Here is a 27,142-nt window from a genome sequence, read left to right on the forward strand (position 1 = left end):
ATTAAAAAAATATCTAACCAATTTATTTAAGTTTTTGTATTTTTATATCTATAATGATTTTGATTATTTAATAACCAAATTCGAGGGTGCATTCTTAAGCATTCGATTACACCTTTAGGTATAAACCATTAGGTATCACCAAGGTTTGTTTTACTCAAACCGACATTTCCTCAATGGACGAACCTTAAGGTTTTCTCACAAATGTTTGGTTACTCAAGCCAATATTATCGTTTTCGCTTCATCTATCAATAATCGCGCACTCACATATAATAATTACTTCTTTTAGATCAAATTATCAATCAAATATAAAGTTCTAATGGGTCTAATATTACTTATTATTATATACTTATTTAAAAAAATAAAAATATTAAAAAAATCATCTAACAAATTCATTTAAAATTTTATATTTTTTATATCTATAATGATTTTGATTAGGTTTTCTCACAAATGTTTGGTTTACTCAAGTCAACATTCTCGCTTCATCTACCAATATTCGCGCACCGAACATTAGTCTTTAGTATGAAATGTTTACACTTTAACCGCTATACCATTTATGATTGTTGAAATAATTTTATAATTTTGTACGTGTATATATATATATATATATATTTTGTAAGTTAGATTTTGAATAATCATATAAATTATCTATTAAGGTTTAACATTACTTATTACTAGGAAAATTTTCGTGCGATTCACACAGATAAAAATATAAATAAAAAAGTTTAATAAAAAAAAATAATAATCATATGCATTCAATGTTTAAATTTTTTAATAAATCACGAATAATATATTAAAATAAAAATATAACGCTCTCATTCCACATTATATTCACTTCGGTAAAACAACTTACCTTCTCACATATCTCATCACATATTTTTTCCGAATGAACCTCTTATCTCGTGACCTTACACTTTCACTTTGGTCAATCAATTATTTGATTCATATTTTTTAATATTTAACATTGTGACCTCACACTTTGGTCAATCAAATATTTGATTCATATTCTTTTAACCACTTTTAATTGATACCGGCCTATTATCCCTCGGCAAACCACATCTCAATTACACTTTAAAAATTAAACATCATTATATATCATTATATATATATATATATATTAGTTAGTTAAAAAGTTGACTTATATTGTTAAAATGTCTCGCGTTCATCTAATTTGGTGTTGAATTTAAAATATAAAGTGTTATTAGATTAGTTGGTTAAATGGTTGTATTTGTTTTGTTAAGTTGCAAGTTCGAAACATACATATATCATTTTTATTTTTATTTTTAACCGTTTTAAATTTATGGGCGGGTCAACTCACAATCCGACTCAAGTATCCATCTACTCTGACATATATATCCAAATTAACAACAACTCTCGACCCGACAATCTAGACACTTTAAAAATTAAGCATCATTATCTATATATAGATTAGTTAGTTTAAAAATTGAACTTATATTGTTAAAATGTCATGTTTTCATCTAATTTGGTGTTGAATTAAATAAAATATTATTAGCCTAATTGGTTAAATGATTGTACTTGTTTTTGTTAAGTTTTAAGTTCGAAATATACATATAGCATTTTTTATTTTATTTTTAACCGTTTTAAGTTTATGGGCGGATCAACCCAAAATCCGATCCAAGTATCCATTTACTGTCATATATATGTCCAAATTAATTACAGCTATCGACCCGACAATTCAGAAACTTTAAAAATTAAACATCATTTTATATATATATATATATATATATAAAAGTATTAATGTACTTAAACGATAAAGATTTAAATAAATTGAAGTAATTAAATTATCAACATTTCATTTTTTCTAAAAACAATTACACATAATTATCCTTGATTAATTGACAAATAATTTATGTATATTCGAGAATACTCTTAATGTGAAAACAAAAACAGACATTTCCATTTTAATTATATATATATATATATATAACCATTGACATTATTAATTATTTTTTTAAATGTAGTAAGTTATTCTCACTTTCACACTCTCACTTTCTTTTGTAAGGACATTATTAATTACTTACAACATATATTCTTAAAATATTATTACAATTCAAATAGATATTCATGCATACTAACCCATTTTACAATAAAGTTTTCAACATTAAACCAGTCACTTAATTTAATTTGTTGACAAAATAAAAAAAAGTTAAACTTCTTTTTTACTAAAACATTAAAGTTTCTTTATTTTTTATTTTTTTAATATGGTAAATGTTTATTAAAAATGATAAAAATAAATAATAACAAAATATGATATATATGAAAACAATAAAATAAAAATGGCACTAAACCTAAAAATAAGAAACGATTACAAACCTATTATTTGGACAGTAGTAAATCCGGAGAATGATTAATAAAATAAAAAATAGGTCCGGATTGATCACCCCCTAAAGTCTTGTTAACTCTAATTCGGTGATAGTAAGCAAAGTATGTTACAATATTTAATCTAAATCTTTAATTCTTAAGTCTATAATCTATATACTCTATGTCGATAAATTGAGATAAACTGTAATTGCGGAAACGTACATGGATCTTGAATGAAGAACGGTTCATTAAACCGTTCTTCGTTATTCTCTTCTTCTCGATCTTCTCTTGATCTTGGATCTGGACCTGAATCTGAATGTGGATCTTCTTGTTCTGGATCTGGACCTGGATCGGAATGTTTAATGTGGGTGGGGTTTAAGTCTTCAAACCCTATATCGATAGCCCTTCTTTAGTGTTCTTGAGAGATGAACAGAAACCTTATTGTTTGATGAGAGAAACAAATCGGTAGGCTATTTATATGGGTTGGGGACTTAACCCTAATATACTCATTTATTATTCGGCTCATCAACGAAATAATAAATGCTATTTCTGTTTCTACACAAATATGTCCCCATATTTATTATATATGTCTAAATAAGTCCATAATCTTTATACTTTAATAGATCACATTAATTAGGCTTTAATCTTAATTATGATAACAACTAATATACTATTATTAAATAATATATGTACCCAAATATTGGAAATAATTTCAACAATCTCCCACTTAGATTATATAATATTTTCTTCAATTGTATATTATAATCTTAAGAGCTCAAAATATTGTTATCATTTCCAAATACATCTATATCAATCTCGTCCATCAATTATATCAACATAGGATTAAAGTGATTTTTGTTACATTAGTTCGTAACTAAACCCTCAATAGTCACATATGTCAATACAATCAAATGACATAGATTAAACATGGGTGTGTAGTGTGGATTAACATGTAGTGTGATCTTTAACATGTTTAATACCAACTGGTCCTCCTTTATTTCTTATAGAGATCAATCTGAATAACTTTATAATCTTGATTTCTTTAAAAATTAAATCTTTAATTTCTTTGGAAACTGATTCTTTAATGTGCACATAAATTTCAAATTATATCTATACAAGCATCACAATACAAACTCCCACTAAAACTGTATATCATCTAAATATGCAATATCCATATGAACAATATATTCATGAAAGACCTCGGATAACAAATATTTAGAGAACTGATCCGTAATTTTAGAGTTTGTCCAAATATGCTCAATAGATAAGTAAACATTCTGAATTCTTTATTTTCCAAATAGTCCGACTTAGTCGAACTCATATTACTCTTAAAGTAAAAGAACTGCAAATTATTATCACATAATATCTTTATTGGTCTTTCTATATCATTCATAATTTGCAACCCCGTGACAAAACTTTGCAGTCAAATTATTTAATTGGATGCCACAAAACACCTAATAAATCCTGCAATCATGTTGAAATAATGCTAGTGTCTGTTTAACACTCTTACAAGAATTAATTCTTTAAACTAATAATTAAACTAAAATTATGTGGCACGAATTTCTGACTGTTTTGGTATCCAACAAAATTCGAATCAAAATACCAAATGATCTCTATCCGATTCGACTCACTATATGAGTATGTAATGTTTTGTTCTTAAAATGTCACATTATTTGTTTGGTTGCTTTCTTAATGATCCAAACTAGGATCCTTCAAGTATTTGTCCAACTTCATAAATATACTTAATTTCTTGATTCATATAATCTTGAACATACATTGATCCTTCAAATGATCTTGAATATACTAAGGAGTATTATGTATATATTTATTTTCAAGGCTAATCTTGAAGTACTTATGAGACTAAATTTGTCTCTAGATCTTTCAGAATATCCAATAATTAACATCTAGCAATTCTTTAGTATAGTTTATTTTCTTTAGACCTATAAGGCCTGACCTTAACTAGACAACCCCAAAAGAATTCACTAGTTGTTTTAGTTGAATTTTTATTCCATATATAAGTTGTAATTCTTAATTCTTCCTTCCAAATGAATCAATTACATGAAGATATTCCATAAATGTTTGTTTCCAAATAAAGAGTATCTAAAGTAGTTCTTTATTTCTTCATCTTTAATATGAATTGTCAATGCCTACACCGATGTTTCTTTCACCATCAATTGACTTTTGACAACTAACTCAACCGTACATCAACACATTTACTTTATATAGTAATAATGAAGTTTACCATCAAATGTGTATGAGTACTAAAGTTAAATTACTCTTAGAACAAACAAAAAAAATAAATTGTAATATGTATCTTTTATGCACCATTTTCTTTAGTAAATTTCTTTTAGGTGCAACATTTGCAATTCTTACAACTTCATTTCTTTATTATCTTTTAAGTTATTTGCTAAGTAAACATTATTTATGTTATTTTTGTTTCAATCTTTTATTTTCTTACACACAATATGATGTGAGTTCATATAGAGACGACAATTCACATCAATTAACTTAAGTGTGAATAAGAAAATCCAAATTAGATGCATGAGAATACATTAGTGTAACTCTAACTTTAATGCATTTAATTTTGAAACAAAATAAAACATATGGTTTATTTTTTTTATGAAATCTTTATTCTAATAATAACCTTAGCAATTTTAACCCTTTTAGATATAATTCTTACAAAAAAATAACAAATTCTAGATACGCCTTAAAATTTTCATCATATAAAATGAACTTAAGATGTTGACAAGAAAAATCCGTATAAGCAGAAGTGTTAACTTAATTAGATAGCAAAACAAATGAACAACCATACTAACAAAATTTTAATAATCACATAAATTCAAAATAATAGTGCGTCTCATCATAAGATACCAAACGCAACATTAATATTTAGTTTTTGAACATTAAATATTAACTTGCAAACGGTACTCTTTTGTAGTAATCAAATATTAACAATAAGTCATGTCAAACAATTGGTTATCTTTGGATAGTCCAATTATTCACATGGCACACCGAATAATTGTTACATATTTATTACCACATGTGCATAATGTTATTCTGTCCAATTATTTATCTTCCTTTGGGCCGATTAAATAACCGCATGAATTACATACACACTACCTTCTTAATTTATAAAACATATTAACCTACACAAGAGAGCCTACTTTGGTAGGATGTTGTTTCAATTAATTGATTTAATAAATTAATAACTTATGTACATACTCAACCAATTATTAAACTTCCTTTTGTCCGATTAATAATCGCATAGTTATAAACACAACCGTCTTAATCTTATAAAACAAATATGTTCTATAAATTAATAATTTGTACATTATTTAAATTTGCAATCCGACCAATTATTAACCTTCCTTTGGTCCGATTAACAACCGCATAATTACAAATTTAAGTGGGCCTAAAATTGTACCAAATTTTGAATGTGTTATTAATACCAAAATCCGAATATTATTTTATATATCAAAATTGCATAAATTCTATATGTGTTACACAAAACAAATAATTGTGATTTTACTAATCACTCAATTATTTCTTAATATCAATCAACACGATATATATATATATATAGATTTGTTGATATTTTTATTTATTCTTTAATTATAAATTATTATTATTAATAAATAATAATAATAATAAATATTTTCTTTCTCTTTATTCTTTAGTCTGAATAACATAAATAATAAATATCTTAATTGAGTTATAAATTAAGGTAAATATAAATTGAGTTATAAATTAAGGTAAATATAAATATGTATATCTTTCTTTAATTAATTCTCAAATCATAATACTTATTTATATATATATATATATATATATATATATATATATATATATTAAATTTCTTAATTTACTTTATTTCATAATTCTTAATTTTTATTTTTATAAAATATTTCAACTTTATTCTTAATTTTATATGAATATATTAATATATTAGCATTTACTTAATATTTAACCAATTAAAATAATTATTATTATTTTAATTATTTAATTAATAATTAGTTATAATTAATTAAAAAAATCTGAATTCCTTAATTAATTATAATAATTAATTATTATTTTAAAATTAAATTTCTTAATTAAATATTCATATCTTAATTTCTTAATTATATATATAACTCTTCAAATCCCTTTATTAATAATTATATATATAATTCCTTATTATTATCAAATCTCTCTAATAATAATTATATATATAATTCTTTATTATTTTTTTTATTAATAATAATTATATATATAATTCCTTATTATTATTTTTGATTAATAATAATTCGTTTATATACCAACGTTATTCTTATACCTATACATTAATTATTATAAGTAATTAATATCTTAATTAAATTATATAAAATAAATTTAATTAGAATTTGAACAAATTTAAACAGTTCACGGTCACATAATTCCTCAATATATAAGTAATTCCTTAATTAATAATAATAATAATAATTAATTATTATTCTTAAAACATTAAATTCCTTAATTAGTTATAAGAAAAAATTGAATTCCTTACTTAATTATAATTTTTAATTAATAAATAACTAATACTTTAATTAAATTATAAATTTGATTTCTTGTTCTCCACCGTTACATTGAAATAGATACGTATGGTGCCTTAATTATTATTAAAAAAATAATAATAATTAAGAAAATATGTATTCTTTTATTTCTTGACAATAAATGCATATTATATAATGCATTATCCTGATTCATTATCTTGATTCCTTATGTATGTTTTAAATATTAGTTCTTCAATATTCTTTATATATCTAACTAATTAGATAAATTTGTTGTTAAGAGAAATAATAATAAAATAATTAAAAAAATATGAAAAGATTATTTTCTTTTTCATTCATTCAAAGATTAATAATAATTATTATTATTATTTCATCATATAAACCTTTCATCTTCCTAAACCAAATAATCATATGAATGAAATCAAAATATGAAACTTTAACATATTTTTATAATTAATTTTAAACATATCTCTAAATTTCCAAATCAAATACATATATGTGATCAAAATATATATAATATACAAATTGATTTATCTTTAATTATATGTAAGACACCTTTTCATTCATCAATAAATATGTTTTCTTTCTTTTTCTTAATTAAATCTGATTTCAAAACTTCGTATAACATATGTATCAGTTATTGTCATTTCTAAGTCAATCGTCAAATCTATTCTTTATCGATTGTCATTTCTAAGTCAATCGTCAAATCTATTCTTTATCGATTCTGGCTGAACTAGATCAAGAACATATATAAAAAAAAATGTTCGTTCATATTCTTAAAAAATTCTTATAAATTTAAATCTCAATAGATCGACATAGAGAAGACTCTGATACCACTTATTAGAATATTTAATCTAAATCTTTAATTCTTAAATCTAAAATCTATATACTCTGTTAAAATCTTGAAGAAGAAGAAGTGTAAACTGAAATTGTATTATTGAAAGTTATTATTCAAACAATTACATATCTCTCTTATATAGGAGTTCAATACTAACTAATTAACAAAACTAACTAATTAGTTACTAACTAATTAACAGTTTAATAAACCGTTATTTATTATTTTTACATCCTCCCCTCAAGGAGAAACGTAGTAGAAACAAAGTTTCACCTTGACAAAACAAGTCGATGAAACATTAAACTGCGATCATGCAGCCATCGTCTTCAGCAAGCCCAATTCAGCAAGCTTCATTTTTTTTTAGCTATCCAATTTAGACAACCGAGCAAACCCAATTCAGCAAGCTCCATTTTTTTTTCGCTACTCATCGTAGACAGCCGAGCAAGCCAATATTTCAGCCAGCTCTATTTTTTTTTCTTCGAACTACCCGATATAGATAGTTCAATCTTCGTTAGTCCAATCCACAACAATCATCATGAATGGTCTTTTGTTCATTAGCCGCCAGCTTTCAACCTTTGCAGCTTTAGTTTTTTTTCTTTTAAAAAAAGCCAATTTAGCCTTCTTTTTGGTATTGGTGAATCATGTCGACTAACCTCTTTCGACAATTGCAAGGGAATCTTACTCTACAGCTTGAAGATTGACAAAAGCTGTCCTTACATCCACAATCATTTTTCAAAGAAGCTCATATAACATTCTTTTCCTTTGAGTCCTTGTATTCATCTTTAAACTGAGATGTGAAGCTGTTAAGCAATTCTTGTTATCTGATCCACTAAATTTCTTCAGTCTATTTCCAACAGATTCGGCAAATGCACTACGAACAGAACCAATGCTTAATCTTCCATAAACTATTTGGAGTCTAACAGTCGTCCTGATATCATTTTCCATTATATCCTCAATCAATGTCTTTTGTCCATTCACTTGAGAACCAGAAACAGATGCAAGAACTTCCTTTATATCTCCATCATCAGCATAAACCCCGAATGAGTATACATCGATATTCTTCAATCCCATGAGATATTTCTTCCTCATCCCAACTCCAAGAAGTCGCTGAGAATTCCCAATGACCGACGGAAATGCCATTCCTGTTCTGGTCTGAGTGACAGGCGGGGAATCTGAAGCTAGGGATAAAGAGCCCCACACAGATGAAACAGGGTTGTTGGGAGAGAAATTGGAGAAGAAGAAGTTGAGGGTATTTTGTAGGAATGGATTAGATGAGTTCTTGGAAATGGAAACTGCGGCGACGGTGCCGGCTCCGACGAGGGTACAGGCAACGACGGAAGAAGAGAAAGAGGGAAATCTGGGTGGTGGATTCTTGATCGGGGCTGAGAAAACAAGAAAGGGAAACGCAAACCCACCATTTCTGTCCAGAAATGGATGGAGTTGATTGAAGAAGAGCAGGTTGAATTGAGTATCTTTTGTTATATAAAGATCCAACTGATGTACCTGAAGCCTTTTTTCCACTCATGGATGGACTTGGTTTAGACCCGTAAAGAACTTCATGTTTCGCTCGCATTTTTCCCTCGAGTTTCTTCTCTTCTCTCTGCCTCTGAGATTCTTTCTCCTTCTCTTCCTTGGATATAGTATATTGCTCAAGCATGGTAAGAAGATTGGCACCATCGTATAAAAATTCAACTTGTTTCTCATCATTCCACGCCCTCACTTTTGCAACCAATGCCTCAACCGTTGCGAGAATTTTATTAACCAACAAACGAGCTTTCTCTGCACGTTTCAAAATGAGATGAGCACCCCTCCCAACATTGTAGCGGTTATCATCCCTGTTATATTCCTCAAGCCAGTCCTCTTCTTCACAAGCTGCTAACCATTTCTCTACTTTTTCTAGTATTTCTTTCCTACTAAAGCTTCCTCTAACTTTTCTTTAATAGTAATAATAGAATAAAGCCCTCCATCAATGGCTGTTCCGGCCACCAACAGAGGCAGCGGAAAACTCTCCAAGATCGTTAACCTTGAAACTCTGATACCATGTTAAAATCTTGAAGAAGAAGAAGTGTAAACTGAAATTGTATTATTGAAAGTTATTATTCAAACAATTACATATCTATAGGAGTTCAATACTAACTAATTAACAAAACTAACTAATTAGTTACTAACTAATTAACGGTTTAATAAACCGTTATTTATTATTTTTACATACTCTATGTCGATAAATTCAGATAAACTGTAATTGCGAAAACGTACCTGGATCTTGAATGAAGAACGGTTCATTAAGTCGTTTTTCTCTTCTTCTTGATCTTCTCTTGATCTTGGATCTGGACCTGAATGTGGATCTTCTTGTTCTGGATCTGGACCTGGATCGGAATGTCTGATGTGGGTGGGTTTTAAGTCTTCTAACCCTATATCGATAGCCTTTCTTTAGTGTTATTGAGAGATGAATAGAAACTTTATTGTTTGATGAGAGAAACAAATCGGTAGACTATCTATATGGGTTGGGGACCTAGCCCTAATATACCCATTTATTATTCGGTCCATCAACAAAATAATAAATGATATTTCTGCTTCTACACAAATATGTCCCCATATTTATTATAGATGTCTAAATAAGCTCATAATCTTTATACTTTAATAAATCACATTAATTAGGCTTTAATCTTAATTATGATAACAACTAATATATAATTATTAAATAATATATGTACCCAAATATTGGAAATAATTCCAAAAAAGTAATGAACCACGGTGAACCTGAGGCAATCTATTGAAGTTTATTACTCTTCAATAACATATTTCTCTATTAAAAAAACTTGTTGTTTTTCAAATCAGCTCAGATCAAACAAGGCCCAAGGTATATATATATATATATATTAACAAACATGAAGACAATGTGTGAACATAGAGTGGTTTATACAAAACATTCCTAACACAAATGTCAACTGTTTCTTTACTTTCTCTATTTTCTCTGCTTCCATTCCTAATAGTAATTAGAATCGCTTACGATACGCTATGGTTTTACTGGCTAACGCCGAGACGAATCAAGAGGACGATGGAGAAACAAGGCGTTTGTGGACCAAAACCTCGATTAATCCTAGGAAACATCCTAGACATGGCCGCCCTTATCTCCAAATCAACTTCCTCCGACATGCCTTCCATCACCCATGATATCGTCTCCCGTCTTCTTCCCCATTACGTCGCCTGGTCCTCCATTCACGGTCAGCATCACCATCCATATCTCCCTGTTTCCACCTCCAATTGTACTTGTTTTATTAATGTTTTTTTAGATCATAACAGGAAAGAGATTCATATATTGGAATGGGACTGAGCCAAGACTATGTATAACGGACACGGATATGATAAAAGAACTGATGACAAAATACAGTACAAAAGCAGGAAAATCATGGCAACAACAACAGGGGGCTAAACATTTTATTGGTCGGGGATTACTGATGGCCAATGGACACCACTGGCAACACCAGCGCCACATCGTGGCACCCGCCTTCATTGGTGATAAACTCAAGGTATATATATATATATATATTTACTTAATTGGGAAATCATTCATCCTTTTTACATAAATTGAAACTCGAAAACAGAGTTATGCTGGATACATGGCAGAATGCACACAACATATTATAGAATCACTTGGAATAGAGGTCGAATCAGGGAAAAATGAGATCGAGATTGGAGCATATATGACGAAATTAACAGCCGACATCATATCAAGAACAGAGTTTAACAGCAGTTATGAGAAGGGTAAACAGATATTTCAGTTGCTCACTGATCTTCAGCATCTGGTCGCCCAAGCAAGCCGCAACCTCTGTTTACCTGGCAGCCGGTAATTCTTTTTAATAATAAGGATAACTCAAATGTAAACGTAAAAACTGCATCTTTTTCGGGTTTTACATAATAATGTGACCATTTTTGGTAGGTTTTTTCCAAACAAGTATAACAGGGAGATAAAGTCATTGAAAATGGAAGTGGAAAGATTGTTAATGGAGATAATACAGAGTAGAAAAGAATGTGCAGAGGTAGGAAGAAGCCAAAGCTATGGAGACGACATGTTGGGGATGTTGCTTAATGAGATGCAGAAGCAAACGCAAACGCAAACGCAATCGCAAACGCGAGGAAACGGTTTCAATTTAAATTTGCAGATTATAATGGATGAATGTAAGACATTCTTCTTTGCCGGCCATGATACAACGGCTCTCCTCCTTACTTGGACCGTCATGCTTTTGGCCAGTAATCCTAAGTGGCAGGATAAGGTCCGAGCAGAGGTCAAACAGGTCTCCAATGGCGGACCAATCTCCATTGAACATCTTTCTAAACTCTCATTGGTATATAAAACACTAAACCACCTTTTTTTTTCATCAATAAATTTTAATGGTTGGTTAAAGATTTTATTTTGACCGTTGAAATTAGGTCAACCAACTTTCAAAAAACATCAATCAAAATAAACTACATTTATCTCAAAACTAAATAATTTAATTTAGATATAGAAACAAATATGATCAATATATAAAAGTTTTATAAAATTTACATAAAATAATTGTGAATATGTATAATGTTGATAATTCTATATACAAAAAAATATTTAATTAATGTGTTTTTAAGTAAAGAAGTTATATAATTATATATTGATTGATTTAACAAATTTAATATTATTATGAGATAAAAAATAATTTGTTATAATTATCATTTATAATTTCATCTCAATTTACATAAAATGTAATTATTTTGTAATAAACTAAAATTAGTATAAATAAATAAATTTTGTAATGTGAAGTTATATTTTTTTTTTTTATAAATGTTGAATGCATTATGAAAATAAGCATATTTTTAAAATTCAATATATTTTTTGGATAATTATTGTTTAAAACAAAAACTATATCATTTCAGCTAGTATTCTTAAAATTACATTTGTCAATGTTTAATATATAAAAATAGTTTAAAGGATATTGTCTTTTCATTATTCTATAGTCAAACTGCAGATATATTTTTTTTGTTCTTTCCTTTTGTGTTAATAAGATAGTTAGTGGCTTAGTTATATTTAAATAATAAGGGATAACATTCCCATTAATTATATTTATTTATATAAAGTTGAAATGGACCAGTTGGGTGTGGTGTGAACTGTGGGGAACATATTTCATTTTGAAATTAGTAGTGGAAGAAAGCTTTATTTTCTAATTCAATTTAATTACTAATATGTTACTTATTTTATTATTATTATCATGTCTTTAATGCAGTTACATATGGTAATTAACGAGTCACTTAGGCTATATCCACCAGCAACAGTGTTGCCTAGAATGGCTTTTGAAGATCTAAAGTTGGGAGATCTTCATATCCCTAAAGGCCTATCGATATGGATTCCGGTTCTAGCCATCCACCATAGTGAGGAACTATGGGGAAAAGATGTGAATGAGTTCAACCCGGGCCGGTTCGCATCCAAGTCCTACATCCCTGGCCGGTTCATCCCTTTTGCGTCGGGTCCAAGAAACTGCGTTGGTCAGTCATTTGCCATGATGGAGGCCAAAATCATATTGGCCATGTTGATTTCGCGATTCAGCTTCACCATATCTGATAATTATCGTCATGCCCCGGTCGTGGTCCTCACCATAAAACCTAAGTACGGGGTGCAAGTGTGCTTGACCCCCATCCATCCATAAATGGGTCGGACAAGATCTTTGTTACATTTTTATTTTTTTCAGTTGGTCTAGAGATAGTTCTTGTTCGTATTTATTTTATTTTATAACTATCCCTATTACCATCTTCTAATAATAACCTTTTGAGAGAAGTTTTGTGCCATTTTTCTCTAGTGATTTAAGCAATTTCAAAGAGTTTTTGACTTGGATAATCGAGTATCAAGTTTATAATTAAGTACAGAACCGAGGAGGTGATCGTTCCAAGCTTAAGACATTGGATTTTTGGGAAAATAATCAGAACATTTTTATTTGTATTGTTGTATTGTTAATGGATGACTTGTATTAAACTAGTTTTCACATGCATGTTTGTGTCTAGGCTGAAATTATATTATTTTGTCCAAATTTTGTCCTTTATAATATTTTTGTTTAAATCAATATAATATATATAAATGATAATAGTTTAAAAATCATACAAAAATATGAGTGTTCATCTTGTCACCAAACACACATGAAACTATGGACGGATCCAAGATTCTGGGCTGGGTGAGCTTGAAAAAAATTTAGAGTGTACTTAAAAAATAACGAGAAATTTTTGAATAAAATAAGTGATTAAAAGTATATTTTACTATTTTTTAATAATTAGATAAACAAACATTGAATTATATTGATTTTTTTTTAATTAGGGTAATGTCACATTTTTTATCCTTAAAAAATTATTATTTTTAATTATTTTTTTTAGGTGGGTTCCTACACTGCCTGAAATTAGGGGCAGATCTTTATAGGGAATTGGGTGGGTTGAAACCTACCCTAAAAAAAAAATATATATATATATATACAGTAAAAATGTGACATTACCCTAATTTAAAAGAAAAAATTTAACTTTATACATTATATTTTTTATTTTTTTATCTATTTTTATAAATAAATAAAAAAGAAAAAACTTATCTTTATACACCATCGTTTTATCCATAATTTTCTCCCCAAATTTTTTCAAGTCTACCCCAATTCGAATTATTGGATCCGTCCCTACCTGAAACACAACAATAACCAGTTGAGAATAACAATAAAACTATAAAACAAAAAACTCATAACGAATAAACATAACATAAAACATAACATTAACAACCTCAAAAATTTTAAAATCAATTAATTCAAGACCATCTCCATTTTCTAAAATAAATTTTGTTAATTAATTTTATTTATTAACTTATAATAATTTGTAATATTTTATTTCTTTTAGTATGATCATAGTACTGTTTGTTGTGCGTTGTGGGTTAGTGAAAAAGAATCTTATTTTTTCAATAATCTTCCAAAACAATATATATAAGATAAGTTAGATTTAATGGAAGCTCTAGGCGAAACATCATTTCAAAATAAATTTCATATTGATATAATTTTATTAAATCAAGGATCAGCCTGTCACATCTTATAAAGTGAGATTTGTTCAATAATTTTAATTACAATTATCAACTTGGCTGGTGCTAAATGATTTGCAAATGTACCTTGTTTTATTTTTAAAACAAAATAATATTCATGAGCACTAACTACAAATATAAAAAAAAAAATCAGCTTATTAATTAATTAGTAGCTTTATGATGGAACTCATAGAAGATCAATCAACAAATCCTAATTAAAGATATATATAATGAATTCTCTTCTTTATAAAATGAGAAAATAAAAAGGAAAGACATGTATTAAGAATGATTGATAGTATAAAACATTGATGCACTTACTATTGTTTTGCGATGTTTGGAACATAACGCAACAAATATTTATTGTGTTAAAATTTACTTCTAAATTTTATCCTTTTTTTCTGAAATGTGTGATCTTTGGATCATCGTTGAACGAAATAAACGAATGAATGTCTGTCTTTACATATTCATATTATTGGAACCAATGTTTTTTTCGAAGGGCGGACGAGTTCCGATCAATTTTGGTTTATTAATTGTGTGAATTGTCGTTTTTGTACTTTTGCGAGGTTAGTTATCTTTCTGCATTGTTGTTGAGTTTTTACCTCCAAACTTTTCCATGTATTGTGATCTTCACAACTGAATGGTACTAAAGCTTTGACAATTAAGAATGATAGTGATCCCAAAAAGTCATAAAAAAAAAAGAAGCCCTTGACAATTAGGAATGTAGGGTAAATTTAGGTAATAAAATTACCATTTTTTATTTAAAAAATTAAAATAATTGATTAGGGTTAGTGTTAAGTTAAACTGTTAAAATATGATTGATAATAATTTTTTTTAATTAAGGATAACTAGTCATCTCACCTCACCTCACAGCCTCAATAATTTTATTATTTCACTATTTACTCTAATATTTTTTACAATGAATTACTCAGTTTTAATTACACTAAATTAGATGGACATCTCTCTCCCAAGTCTAGTTAAACAATCAATTAAGATAGACTTTTGATAATCTTTATTTATATGATTATTGTCGCACCATGAGTCAAGATTACACTTCAGTTTAAAGCGTTTTAATTGAAAATCAAACTATTAACATTTTAACCTTTAAATATCAATTTTTTTTGTTTGAAGTACTCTATTCTCTATCAATATAAATACACCTTTAAATAAGTGACAAATCATTTTAATATTAACTAAATTTTATTGGATGGTATGATCCTTAATTAATTCTTAAGAAAACATTTATGCATTGCAAAATATTATAATACTCTTCTTTTTCCTTTAAATATGCATGTGTGAAGATACATATATTAAAGGCCCTTTTGAAATTAAATATTTATAATAAGATCTCAAAAGATCATGAATTAATATTGTCATGATTATTATTTCTTTTCAAAAACATTGCTATTATTATTATTATTATTATTTGTTTTTGAAAAGTTAAAGTTTCTATTAAAATATTAATAAAGTATCAAGAATTGTAACTTGCATGTTTTTAATACAAATAAGGTTAAGAATACAATAATGAGAATAAAATGAAGAAAGATGTGAAAAATAATATGCATCAATATCATATAGTCGAAGTAACAAGAGTTTTATATAAATAGTAAAAAGTTTGGAATTCGATTCTTATTAACAATTATCTGATTAAATCTGATTAAAGGTGTGAATGACCCTTCTAAAATAAATATGGTTAAAAAAAAAGAAATTCATATATTCATATTTGAAATTTTAAAAATAGATTGAAATTGTTATTATATTATGTGGAGGGGGTACTAGTGTATGGTGGGAAGAAAATGCATTGAGAAGTGGGCATTATGGAATAGGGATACACTATAAGATTTATTAGTTTATTCTTTAACCATTAAAAAAAATGTTTTTTTAATTCTATGATTTGACCCCAACACACTTTGACTATTACATCAGCCCTTTTTTATTTAAATGTTGAAATAAGTCAGTTAGAGATTAAACTCTCTCAATTTTGATTTAAAATATTTCGGATGCCCAAGGAATTTAACCACCGAGTTGCATATTATATTGTCTTTATTCTGATTTAAAATATTATTTTATTATATTAAAAATTTGTCAAAAAGCATATATACATTTAATTGTTATAAAAGTGGTTGATATTTGGTAATATTTAAATTCAAACAATATAAATTTAACTATAAGTGATCCTATAATATTGATGTTATTCTGAAGAATGGTGATAAATGGGGAAGCTAGTTACATCAGGTTATTATTTAGGTTTGACGAAATCATAGGTTTCGCTGTAAAACCTCTTGGAGACCATGGGTTCACATTCTGACCCTAGGACAAACACCACATCAGCTATGGATAATGAAAGTTGTGTGGCCAAATATTGTTGAGGTCCATGGTGTTCTGAAGGATCCATGTGCTGACTAAGAGAGCCTCGAGGCAGAAGGTGACCATGAGCATCAGAGGCTCGGGGCATGCCAAGAGCCTCGAAAGATGAAGTCGAAGACATGGATTGCTCATTTTGTGGATTATTTGCTTCTAAACAACTCATGTAACAAAACCAATAAATGTCAAAAAACTATCATAGTCCATGACTTGTTAAATAAGTCATATACTCAATTCCACATAACAAATGGGAACAGGTAAGAACAAGCTTATTATAAAGTAATAATAATTCAAATCAGTTGGCAGAAAATTTCTACAGAAGGAAATATTTTCTCTAAAGATTAAATAATACATGTTCATTCAAGTTTCTTCTCTTCTACAAAACTTTTACATGATTTCACACATTCAAACAAAAAAAACTACAGACCCCAAATAGATTACTCTTTAACTAAAAGAAAACACATTTTTACTTTGTAATTTCAATGAGTATATATCACTTCATTATCTACCACGCCTAAGCTATGATCATCGAAAATAATTATACATTATCTGTCTGTGTCTGTAAATTCACTCCAATAAATTAACCCACTTTATCTCCCTTTGTGGTCAATTGCAGTCTCCTCCTATTACGGGTAATGGTACATCCACCTTTGGTGGCTCTCTATTTTGACCTTTTTTTTAAATAATCCATGCAATAACATAAAAGTAAAAAGATAAGAAACGAGTTAAATTGTTCGCAAATCCTCCAAAAGATTCCATAGAGAAATTAAGGCATCATCGTCACATTCCTTGTATAGGACTTAACACAAATTTCTGAAAATTTGGAAACATACAATGTTTCTTCTTCCTCAGCTCTATTATGCATGTCTACAGCTACCTAAGGAAAACCCACATGACCATATGTAGAGTAATCTAAGCACAAACAAAAAAAAACCTTAAATCTAATCATTGTACTAGTCGAGATATTTGGTTTTGAAGTATACTATTAAAAAAAAACTTATTATTCGATTTTTGAATTAGTGGCCACATCACAAATTAAACTGTTTATCAAGTCAAATTTGATTTTGATTTAGTCAATAAAAATAAAAAGTTTATTTAATCATGACACTATGTGTATCATTATTAGAAGCTATTCACATAAAAACAGTAATCTACACAAGAATGAATTTCGTGTATAATACTGATTTGTAAATTCAAATGTAAGTCAATTAATACAACAAGTTGATCACCACAAGACTATAATTTATTAATCTATGAAAGAATAGTACAATAAAGATGCAAAAAATTGGGGAGAAAGCAAGAGTGATCCATCCATACATAATTTAATTAGTGACTTTAATAAGGCATGACTAACTTTATTCTTATTGTATAAAACACCACTAAAAAAGCTCACCACCCACCATCTATTATCAATGATCATCACTACATTCATAAGATGATAAAAATCACAATAATAAATACAAATCATGAAACAATCCTAGATATGGTTGACTTTATACCGAATTAATTGAGCTCTTACTCTTATAATTCATGTCAAAATGAGACCCTAGACCAGATATTCTTCTTACTATTAGCATGGAAATGAATCCTTCTATTGCATAAACAAAGGTGGAACAGTTAAGAGCATTGAGTAATTAATGACACTTTGGGGACTCCACCTAATGGCTGGTGTCTCCTCAGCATTTATATTCCTGATTAGATATCATTTGTTATATATGTCTCATCATCACAATTAGATCACTACATCAATTAATATAACTATATATCTATTTCTCAATTGTGATATCAAATATTATATTCGACAAATTTACTAAAGAAGTTTTCAAATAGGCTCAATATCTTATCATGTGTAGCTAATTTATACTACAAATAATCTATCTTTTTTTCCAATTGATCTCACTAAACACTGCATAGGTTTAGGTCTTAATTAGAATTACTCTCAAGAAGTGATTAAATGAATACCAAATTGAAACATGTGCTTAAATACAGGAGAGTAAAAGTTGATTTGACCATTTTCTCCTTGCTATATTAAAATTAAAGATGGTCAATCTCTTTTGATAGCTACACACACTTACTCTTATACAGTCTTCTTTCGGCAGATGATAGATAGAGACAGCAAGATCCTACCAGTATCTGCCTAGTAATTCCACTTACCAGTCAAGATTTGAAGGTAAAAAGAAAAGCCAGAATGCATATTAAGATCTCAAAAATGACAAACTATTCTTATAGAGAACCAAAGTTTATTTAACATTCAAAATGAAACTCAAAATTTATATAGATATTAATATTCAAATCTAAATCTAACTTTGTTGTTTTTAAAGAAAGAAAAAGTATATTTTGGTGGATGATTTGAATGATGTGATTGATGAAGGGATAGTCTCAAATAACCCTTGGATTTGGGTCAATACAAAATGAGTAAGTATAAGTGAATCCAAGCCCAAATTTATAATTTTGGACCCACTAAAGATATTCTTATCCTTTAATTATTCTACCTATCCTCTGATTTAGTGCATGTCCACCCATTTTGTCACATACCTGTAAATGTCTAGAAGATTTCATTTTCCCCCTACTTAGTTAGTCAACAAAGAGACCAATAGAGATTGAACCATACACATCTGATGGAGTTTAATGAGACTATTAGGGAATCAAGATATAATATATATTGATGAGTTTTTTTCCTTAATCAATCATAGGTTTCAACAATTAGATATGAAATCAATATCAGCCACACAGACTGCACAAGCACATTAGCTTCTTGGACTACTAGGTAAAGGAGAGAATAAGAGGTTGGTTCACATCATCATTAAAAAAATTAAGAATCATTTTATTAGTGAAAACTTTGAGGAACCCTTTTATTTCCGTCCATAAAATTCTTAAAACCTTTGAGTTTTTTAATATAGAATTACCTGACGATCCAAGGTTGTATTCTTTGTCTCATCACATGGCTGCAAATTAACATACAATTATAATCCACATGATAATGATATATTTGGAGTTAACTATGTTGATAATACAGAAATGTTATGTCATCCTGTATTTTCTCAGTTAAAGTAATGAAGAATACCATATTGTTTTGAATGAAATATAGATGGATCTTAGTGGAAAATCCTATTGAGGGGAAACAGAAAAGTAGAAAAAGAAGGATGAATGGTGGGAGAGAAGACAGCATCACTCTAAGCATACACCTACTAGAAACATGTGTAGAACATTTCTAGGTGCAATTCTGCAACTCATCTTATGGATTCTGAATAGCATCTATGAACATTCATCTGTCACATAAATTAGTTACTCAAGCTTCGCTGTGTTGATAAATGGAACTGTAGATTCTTCCACGGGAGAAGGTGACATTTCCATCGGAGTTTAACATACTCATTTCACATAATGGTGCCTGGGACCTAACCATGGAGATTAAAAGTTTCAAATAAAATGGGACAGTGGCATCCCCTGTTGCAAATACAAAAGACATGTCGTTCTGTGGATATGAGATAGTAATGCTGACACCAAGGGAATAGATTTACAAAAAAAAGAAAAAAATCCAAAAAAGGCATATCACCATAAACCTTATCCATGCATGTGGTCAAGAGTGGGATGAGCACCAACCTGAATTCTTAGAGAGAGTGGGAGAAAGTGACAAGATGTCATGATCTTATATATCATGTTCTCCTTTTTCTGCATGAAACAATACTAGTTTGGGAATAAGAAACTTTCCAATTGGCTTTCGAGCTTATCAATTCAAATATAATTGTCTAAATATGGTCATGTCGGTAAAAGGTGTCCCTCCATGTAATAATTCATGGCTCGTACTCCTGTTTTGTACCATGTAATGGACTCTAAAAACCCTAATCAACAGAGCAAGCCACTTATGATGGGGTTGGGTGGCTATCCTATCTTCTTATTAGCTGATTGTGGTGACTTATCGTCTACCACCGTCATGTCTTTTCTAGAAACATCTACACAATTAACTTATTTGGGTACAGTTGATAGTGACTCATATTGGGACAAATTCTAATGCTGCATTAGCTACCCTATTTTGGCTCAGATTTCTGTATAGTTAAGAATAGAAACAGAGTAAATTAACGATGATTGGCAAGAACAGTTTAAGTAGTCTGAAGACTGGAACATATACCAGTACTAGAAAGGCAGAATTCCACATCAAACCACTAGGTATAACATAGTAACAACACATGTTCTAAAAGATCAAACTATGGAAAGCATTATTTCTGCTTGGGTTAGTGTCAGATTAATCAGATCTGTAGAAGGGATCATACCATCCTTATACTTGTGCAGTGAACTCTCTATTAAGAAATGAAGTAGAATTAATATATTGTTGCCATCAAAGGGAAATAAATAAATAATTGTCACTGCAGATACATATAAAAATGTGAACAGATTCATTGTCCATAAGTATAAAATCTAAAAAAAAAAATTACTCAAACCACACCTAAGCATCAATTTTTAGCTCATAATTAATATAGAAGGGAACTATTTATACAGGGGGAGCACAACTCTTGTTTGGTGAGAATCCACTTATCTCTTTAATGTTCCAATGTTATTTGACCCCAATTTTAATTTATTATGGAATCAGTAGTCCAAAAACAGTAGTTATTTAAGATACTAATATATTTGTCAATTTTATAAATATTTTTTCAATCTCAGCATCTTTTTTTTTTTCAATCTCAGCATCTACTTCTCTCAAAACTCACAAAACAAACAACCTCTAATCATCCATTGTGAGATCCAAAGACATCTTGCATCAATGTAATCAAGCTGATATTGTAACTTAATTTTTTGAACGGCTCTTCTATATCAAGGGAGGGGACAACTCTAATGCAGGACAAAAACATGAGAAATTCCACATATGTAAACATATGCAATATCGACTCGAAAGTTGGTACATGCATATATTTAAATCTATTTAAAATAAAGCAAGAAAATATTGTACTCAAATGTTTGACAATAAAGGAAACTCTCATGTTGAACCATACCTTTATGGCTGTCCTATTTCCTGCCAGAATGTTAAGTTTGTGATAGGAAATACAATTTCTGGAAAATTTTAAACCAACATTTACACCAAAAATATTGTATTAGACAAGAAATATAGCATTTCTTTAATCACATATCAACCACAAAACATTTATCAAAATTAAATGTTTGTCATTTTATCTGCCTCAAGAATATCCTTTGCTTAAATTTTGTAATGGACAAAATTTTAAAGATATACAGGCTCCAACTTCTCAAATAATATGGGATAGTGAGATATGCTAAGATGGTAATACAATCACCATAAACCAACAGGCAGAACATATTAATTATTTTCCATGCATGAGGTCAAAAGTGGGAAGAGCACCAACTGTGTAACTACTACTAAGAGAAGGTGACAAAATAGCATGATCTATTTTTTTCTTTTCCAAGCATGCGTTTGGTAAAGGGAAAATAGTCTGATTGGGCTTTTGAGCTTATCCATACAAAAATAACTGTGTGAAAAAGGTCATGTTGCTAAAGGTTCCACCTATAAGTGGAGCATTGGACCTTCAGAACATCACAGCCCATATATCTTTTTGTACAACTGTATGGACTCAAGAAGCCCTAATCAAAACAGGGTCAACCACTATGGAAGTGATTGGATGCAGCTATCTTGTCTTCTCAGATAGATATTATAGCACTCTCTGCCTTCCACCATGTCCATTCTAGGAACATTTATAAAAGTAAGGTTATCTGGATGTAGCAGATCAGATTGAGGCAAAGATTGCTTTATGATGCAAATCTGTAGTTAGAAAGGTATAATTATTTCATTGTGAATCACGTTTTGTGCCATACTGAAAAGTAAAGAAAGTAACAAAGCAACAAAAGAAGGATGGAGAACAAGACGAACAGCTAATATTAAAACGTTAGTTATGAAATTCCCTTCAAGGATCCAATATTTAGTGTGCATCCATTAATGAAAGATGAACTATAAAATTAATTTCCAAAAATAAGTATGAAGATGATTAGTTTCTCCCAATTTATCATCCTTCAAAGAAAAGTAACTTAAAATCAGGATGGCTCCCCAAGAAAGAGCAGAATTAAACCTCATCTAGGCGGGACATATAACCCCAACCTCCAAAATGGAGAACTAGACATGTTTAGTTGTACAAAAGGATGGCTACATTTAGTGGTTGCAAATTCTCATAAACATAAGGGAGGTATATGGGCTGGCCTTATTGTTTGGTAGTTGGGTAAGACTATATGCTTATTAAGAGGTTGGCTTGAACACAATCGAGATCCATTGAGCCCATCCTTTATTTAATTTGAAAATTGTGTCAAATGGTAGGATTTGATAATGAGAGAAATGGAAGGAAAAACACAAGATGAGACCCAATTTATATTGCCCTTGACCAGAAATCTTCTAGTTCTTTCCACTTATTACTACGAAAGATCAGGAGTAGATCATTAGAAAACAAAAACCCACCAGAAAGAATAAACGGTACTAATATACAGAAAACAGCTCTACATCAACAAAACACAATCTTCTTCTCAGTCTATATCCATAAGCAAGTGAAACCGATATTAGGCTTGAGCAATGGATGCTGGTTATGATGGTAGCAGCAAATGGATGATGATAGCCAGTTGCTAAAACATAATCTTATTACTACTGCACACTTTGCATACTTCTTCAGATATTCATATGTCTATTTTCATTTATTGTTATGGACAGACCTTGGATTTTCATGATAAAGAGTACAATAACAAAACATGGATAAATATGACCCACCTTTCATCAAATCTCCAAAACCCAATAAAATTTAATTTTGGGCTCATACGCAATCCCATCCCCACTCCAACATGCTTTCAATAAACCAAATGGGAGGTCAAGGCCCCCTGTAACATGTCCCTCATTTAGGACAGATTCTAGCACAAGTAATCTGTCTATATATTAGGACTATTCTCAAAACCCTTTACTAAGGCTCTGTCGCACCGGAAACTATTCATATGCTTCTCCACAAAGTTGTCAAGTACTGATTTTGCTAATCTAAATACACAAACTGAACCCATTTCTAGATATATATTTGGCCAAAACCATTGAGCAACATCTAGATGAGATTTAATCTTCCTTGAGTGATCCTTCAAATTTTCTTTGGATACCAACAAACCTAGTCTTTACACCTAGAATGAAAAATCTTGCAGACAATGCAAAGACCAGATAAATGCAAATTCACAGCTTAAGAGAACCTAGCAAACCGCCAACACCTTCATTATTTATGAACTATGCTACACAGAAGAATGAAAGAAAAGGAACGGTTGAAACCTGAAAGAGATCAGCTTCTAAACCATCAATTGCTTTGCTGACTTAACCATGTCCTTAGAGTCTAGATTTTCTCACATAGTAACAGACATTTTCTCGAGAGAATAGACGATTTACATGCAAGTTTTGTACTGTAGCTTTGAAGGACGGAGCGTATGCATGTGAAGAGCTTATGGATTACCCATGGCATGTACCGGCTCCGGCGATCGGCGGAATGTGGAGTAAACAAAAACCGCCAGCGGGAAGATTTTCATCATCACGCTTCAGGGTTGCTTTCAACAGCCCAATGGGCTGGACAAGTAATAATATATGTGCGTCTTTTCTCAGCCTATAGGTCCTGCACTCTATTGGGCTTCAAAGAAATGATAACCCATATAATGTAATTAAAATATAATATAATATTAAATTTAATTAATTAAGATACACTTACATTTTTTTAATTTTTTTTAAAAGTCGTGTATATTAAAAATGAAAAAAAAAAATTGTTTAAGCATAACTATAAAGCATGACATAAAAATAATAAAGAAAAATAAGAAAAAACAATATTTAAAAAGTTAGCGAGCTCGTAAATCCTCGAAAAGAACGATTAACTCCCCGACAGACTCTACTAGTTTTCCTGAACGAATATCAGAAAATATCATAATAATAGTATTATGAATGATACGCATCGGACAACTACGATCATTGGAAGTTTGACGATTTCTTTTCAACTAGATAGTCTATCATAGAATAATTGAGATGGTAACTCAAATATGTAGGTCTGTCATATTAGTCGCAACAATCCAAAATTCTCAACAACTATCTAAATACTCGGGCATCACCCAATAAATTAAAGTAATACTCCATAAAAGACTTCAAATACTAGTCACCCCTCGACAATGCAAAAGTAAGTGAGTTGTCGATTCAACCTCTTTTTGATACATACGACTAGCCATAATACAACTTTTTTTCATGCACATATCATCTGTTAGAATTCCACCATGAATAACGCTTCATCCAAAGAACAAGATTTTTGATGGAATCTTTAACTCCCAAAGTTTTTACCAATAAAAATTATATTGAATCATCTTAGCGAACAACTTGTAACAATGCCCCACATGGAAACTATTCATATCTTGCCAACACATAATGTCTTGTTCAAACGGTGACACTTGTTGCGTCCTACCAAAAGTAAAACTCTATTATGGGACGAAGTCTCCATAATGTTTAATCTCCTTCTATATCTAATTCGGTTAGCGAAACTACTAGATCAAGGATCAAACATGTCCTTAACTGTGTCATTTCTACATATAGCAATTGAAGCAAGCTCAAGATACGTAGTAGCTAGACTTTTGACACTACATTAAAGGTCGTCCCAAAATATAATAAAAAAATCATCCCCCACAATGAATCTAGACTATTCACGAAAACTTTTCCACATGGGATAAATTCCCTTCCAAATGCTACACCCCGCTAGATAATTAGACATTTTAGTGAACTAATTAGACCAATCATTATCATACTTACATCTAATTATCGATACCTAAAGACTATTCAACTCCATTGCAAATCTACTACATCATTTTGATAGAAGAGCTTTATTAAAAAAAATAAGATCTTGAATATCTAGACCTCCTTGATCTTAAAACATTTAATTTTATCCTAACTAACTAGATGACAAAATGATGAGTTAGAAGATCCTCATTAAAATTTACACATTATTCTCTCCATTTTCACCACCACACTCTTGGGGAGAATGAATAACGACATCATATATGTGGGCATAAATGACAACACACTCATAATGAGGATTAGCCGACCCCCTTTCGAGATTATTTTACTTTTCTGTCTAGACAATTTATATTCCATTTTAGTGATAATCGGGTCTCAATAGACTTTGGATTGCAATTTAGAACTTAATGGCATACCAATATATGTTGACGGAAGATCACCAATTTTAAACCTAACACATTTTCCAGCCTTATCCTTCTATTCAAAATAGAATTTGAAAAAATATGTTTAATTTATTAAGATTAACTCGAAAACTGGAACATGTACCGAAAAACCATAAAATATCTCGAATGTGTTTAAAATTCCTATAAGTAGCTTGAACCATACAGAGCGTGTCATCAGCGAAAAGCAAATGTGATATGACAAAAGAATATATTCTTGACCCACAACTCACTTCACGATGAGTCCCGAGTTTTCTATGAAGGCTATCATTTTTTAGAGAGCTTCTATAACAATGATGAACAAAAAATGAGAGAGTGGATCACCTTGTCTGATCCCTCTAGAGCTCTTAAAAAATCTCTGAGAACTTCCATTAACAATGATAGAAAACTTAATCGTCGAGAGGCAATATCTAATCCAACCAATTCATTTCGCACTCATTCTCATTTTTCCATTACATCAAATAAAAACTCCCAATTAACACGATCATAAGATTTTTCGATGTCTAACTTGACAAAAGCACATTTTCACCTATTGAATTAGTTGAGTCAATGCACTCATTGATTACCTTTGATGAATGTCATCTGATTATTAGATATGACCGTCTTTAACACCTTTCACAACCTATTGGCCAAACATTTTGCGACAATCTTATATAATGACGAAACAAGACCGATGGGCCTAAAATTCTTCACATCAATAGTTCTTGGAGCTTTACGAATGAGACATATTAAAGTAGAGTTCCAACTCTTATCAAATGATGAAATCGATAAAAATGATCAATTTCTTCCATAATTTCAGTTATAAGGAAAGGCCACACCTTT

The 27,142-nt window shown here is 29.6% G+C and overlaps 1 protein-coding gene and 1 pseudogene across 2 annotated transcripts; one reads left to right on the forward strand and one right to left on the reverse strand.

Annotated features, from left to right (window-relative positions):
* The first annotated feature begins 4,107 nt into the window (after positions 1 to 4,107).
* On the forward strand, positions 4,108 to 13,355 carry LOC124915046 (cytokinin hydroxylase). Of its 2 annotated transcripts, XM_047455694.1 has the most exons (7): positions 4,108 to 4,140; positions 5,346 to 5,361; positions 10,674 to 10,904; positions 10,984 to 11,210; positions 11,286 to 11,527; positions 11,621 to 12,026; positions 12,936 to 13,355. In XM_047455694.1, exons 1-7 carry the CDS (start codon positions 4,108 to 4,110, stop codon positions 13,353 to 13,355), a joined length of 1,575 nt encoding a protein of 524 aa, XP_047311650.1. The 2 variants fall into 2 exon arrangements, with proteins under 2 accessions (XP_047311650.1, XP_047311649.1); XM_047455693.1 differs by lacking the exons at positions 4,108 to 4,140; positions 5,346 to 5,361 and having other exon boundaries at positions 10,622 to 10,904.
* On the reverse strand, positions 8,423 to 9,098 carry LOC124913726 (annotated as a pseudogene).
* Positions 13,356 to 27,142: the final 13,787 nt, after the last annotated feature.

This window comes from Impatiens glandulifera, chromosome 9 (assembly GCF_907164915.1).
Source record: "Impatiens glandulifera chromosome 9, dImpGla2.1, whole genome shotgun sequence".
In the NCBI taxonomy this organism is placed as follows: Eukaryota; Viridiplantae; Streptophyta; class Magnoliopsida; order Ericales; family Balsaminaceae; genus Impatiens; species Impatiens glandulifera.

Bases quoted from the DNA above. Each gene is read 5' to 3' on its own strand.
- LOC124915046 (XM_047455693.1), top strand. From the start codon at position 10,622: ATGTCAACTGTTTCTTTACTTTCTCTATTTTCTCTGCTTCCATTCCTA. The intron at 10,905-10,983 runs GTCAGCATCACC...AGATCATAACAG, and splicing joins CGCCTGGTCCTCCATTCACG to GAAAGAGATTCATATATTGG. The intron at 11,211-11,285 runs GTATATATATAT...ACTCGAAAACAG, and splicing joins TCATTGGTGATAAACTCAAG to AGTTATGCTGGATACATGGC.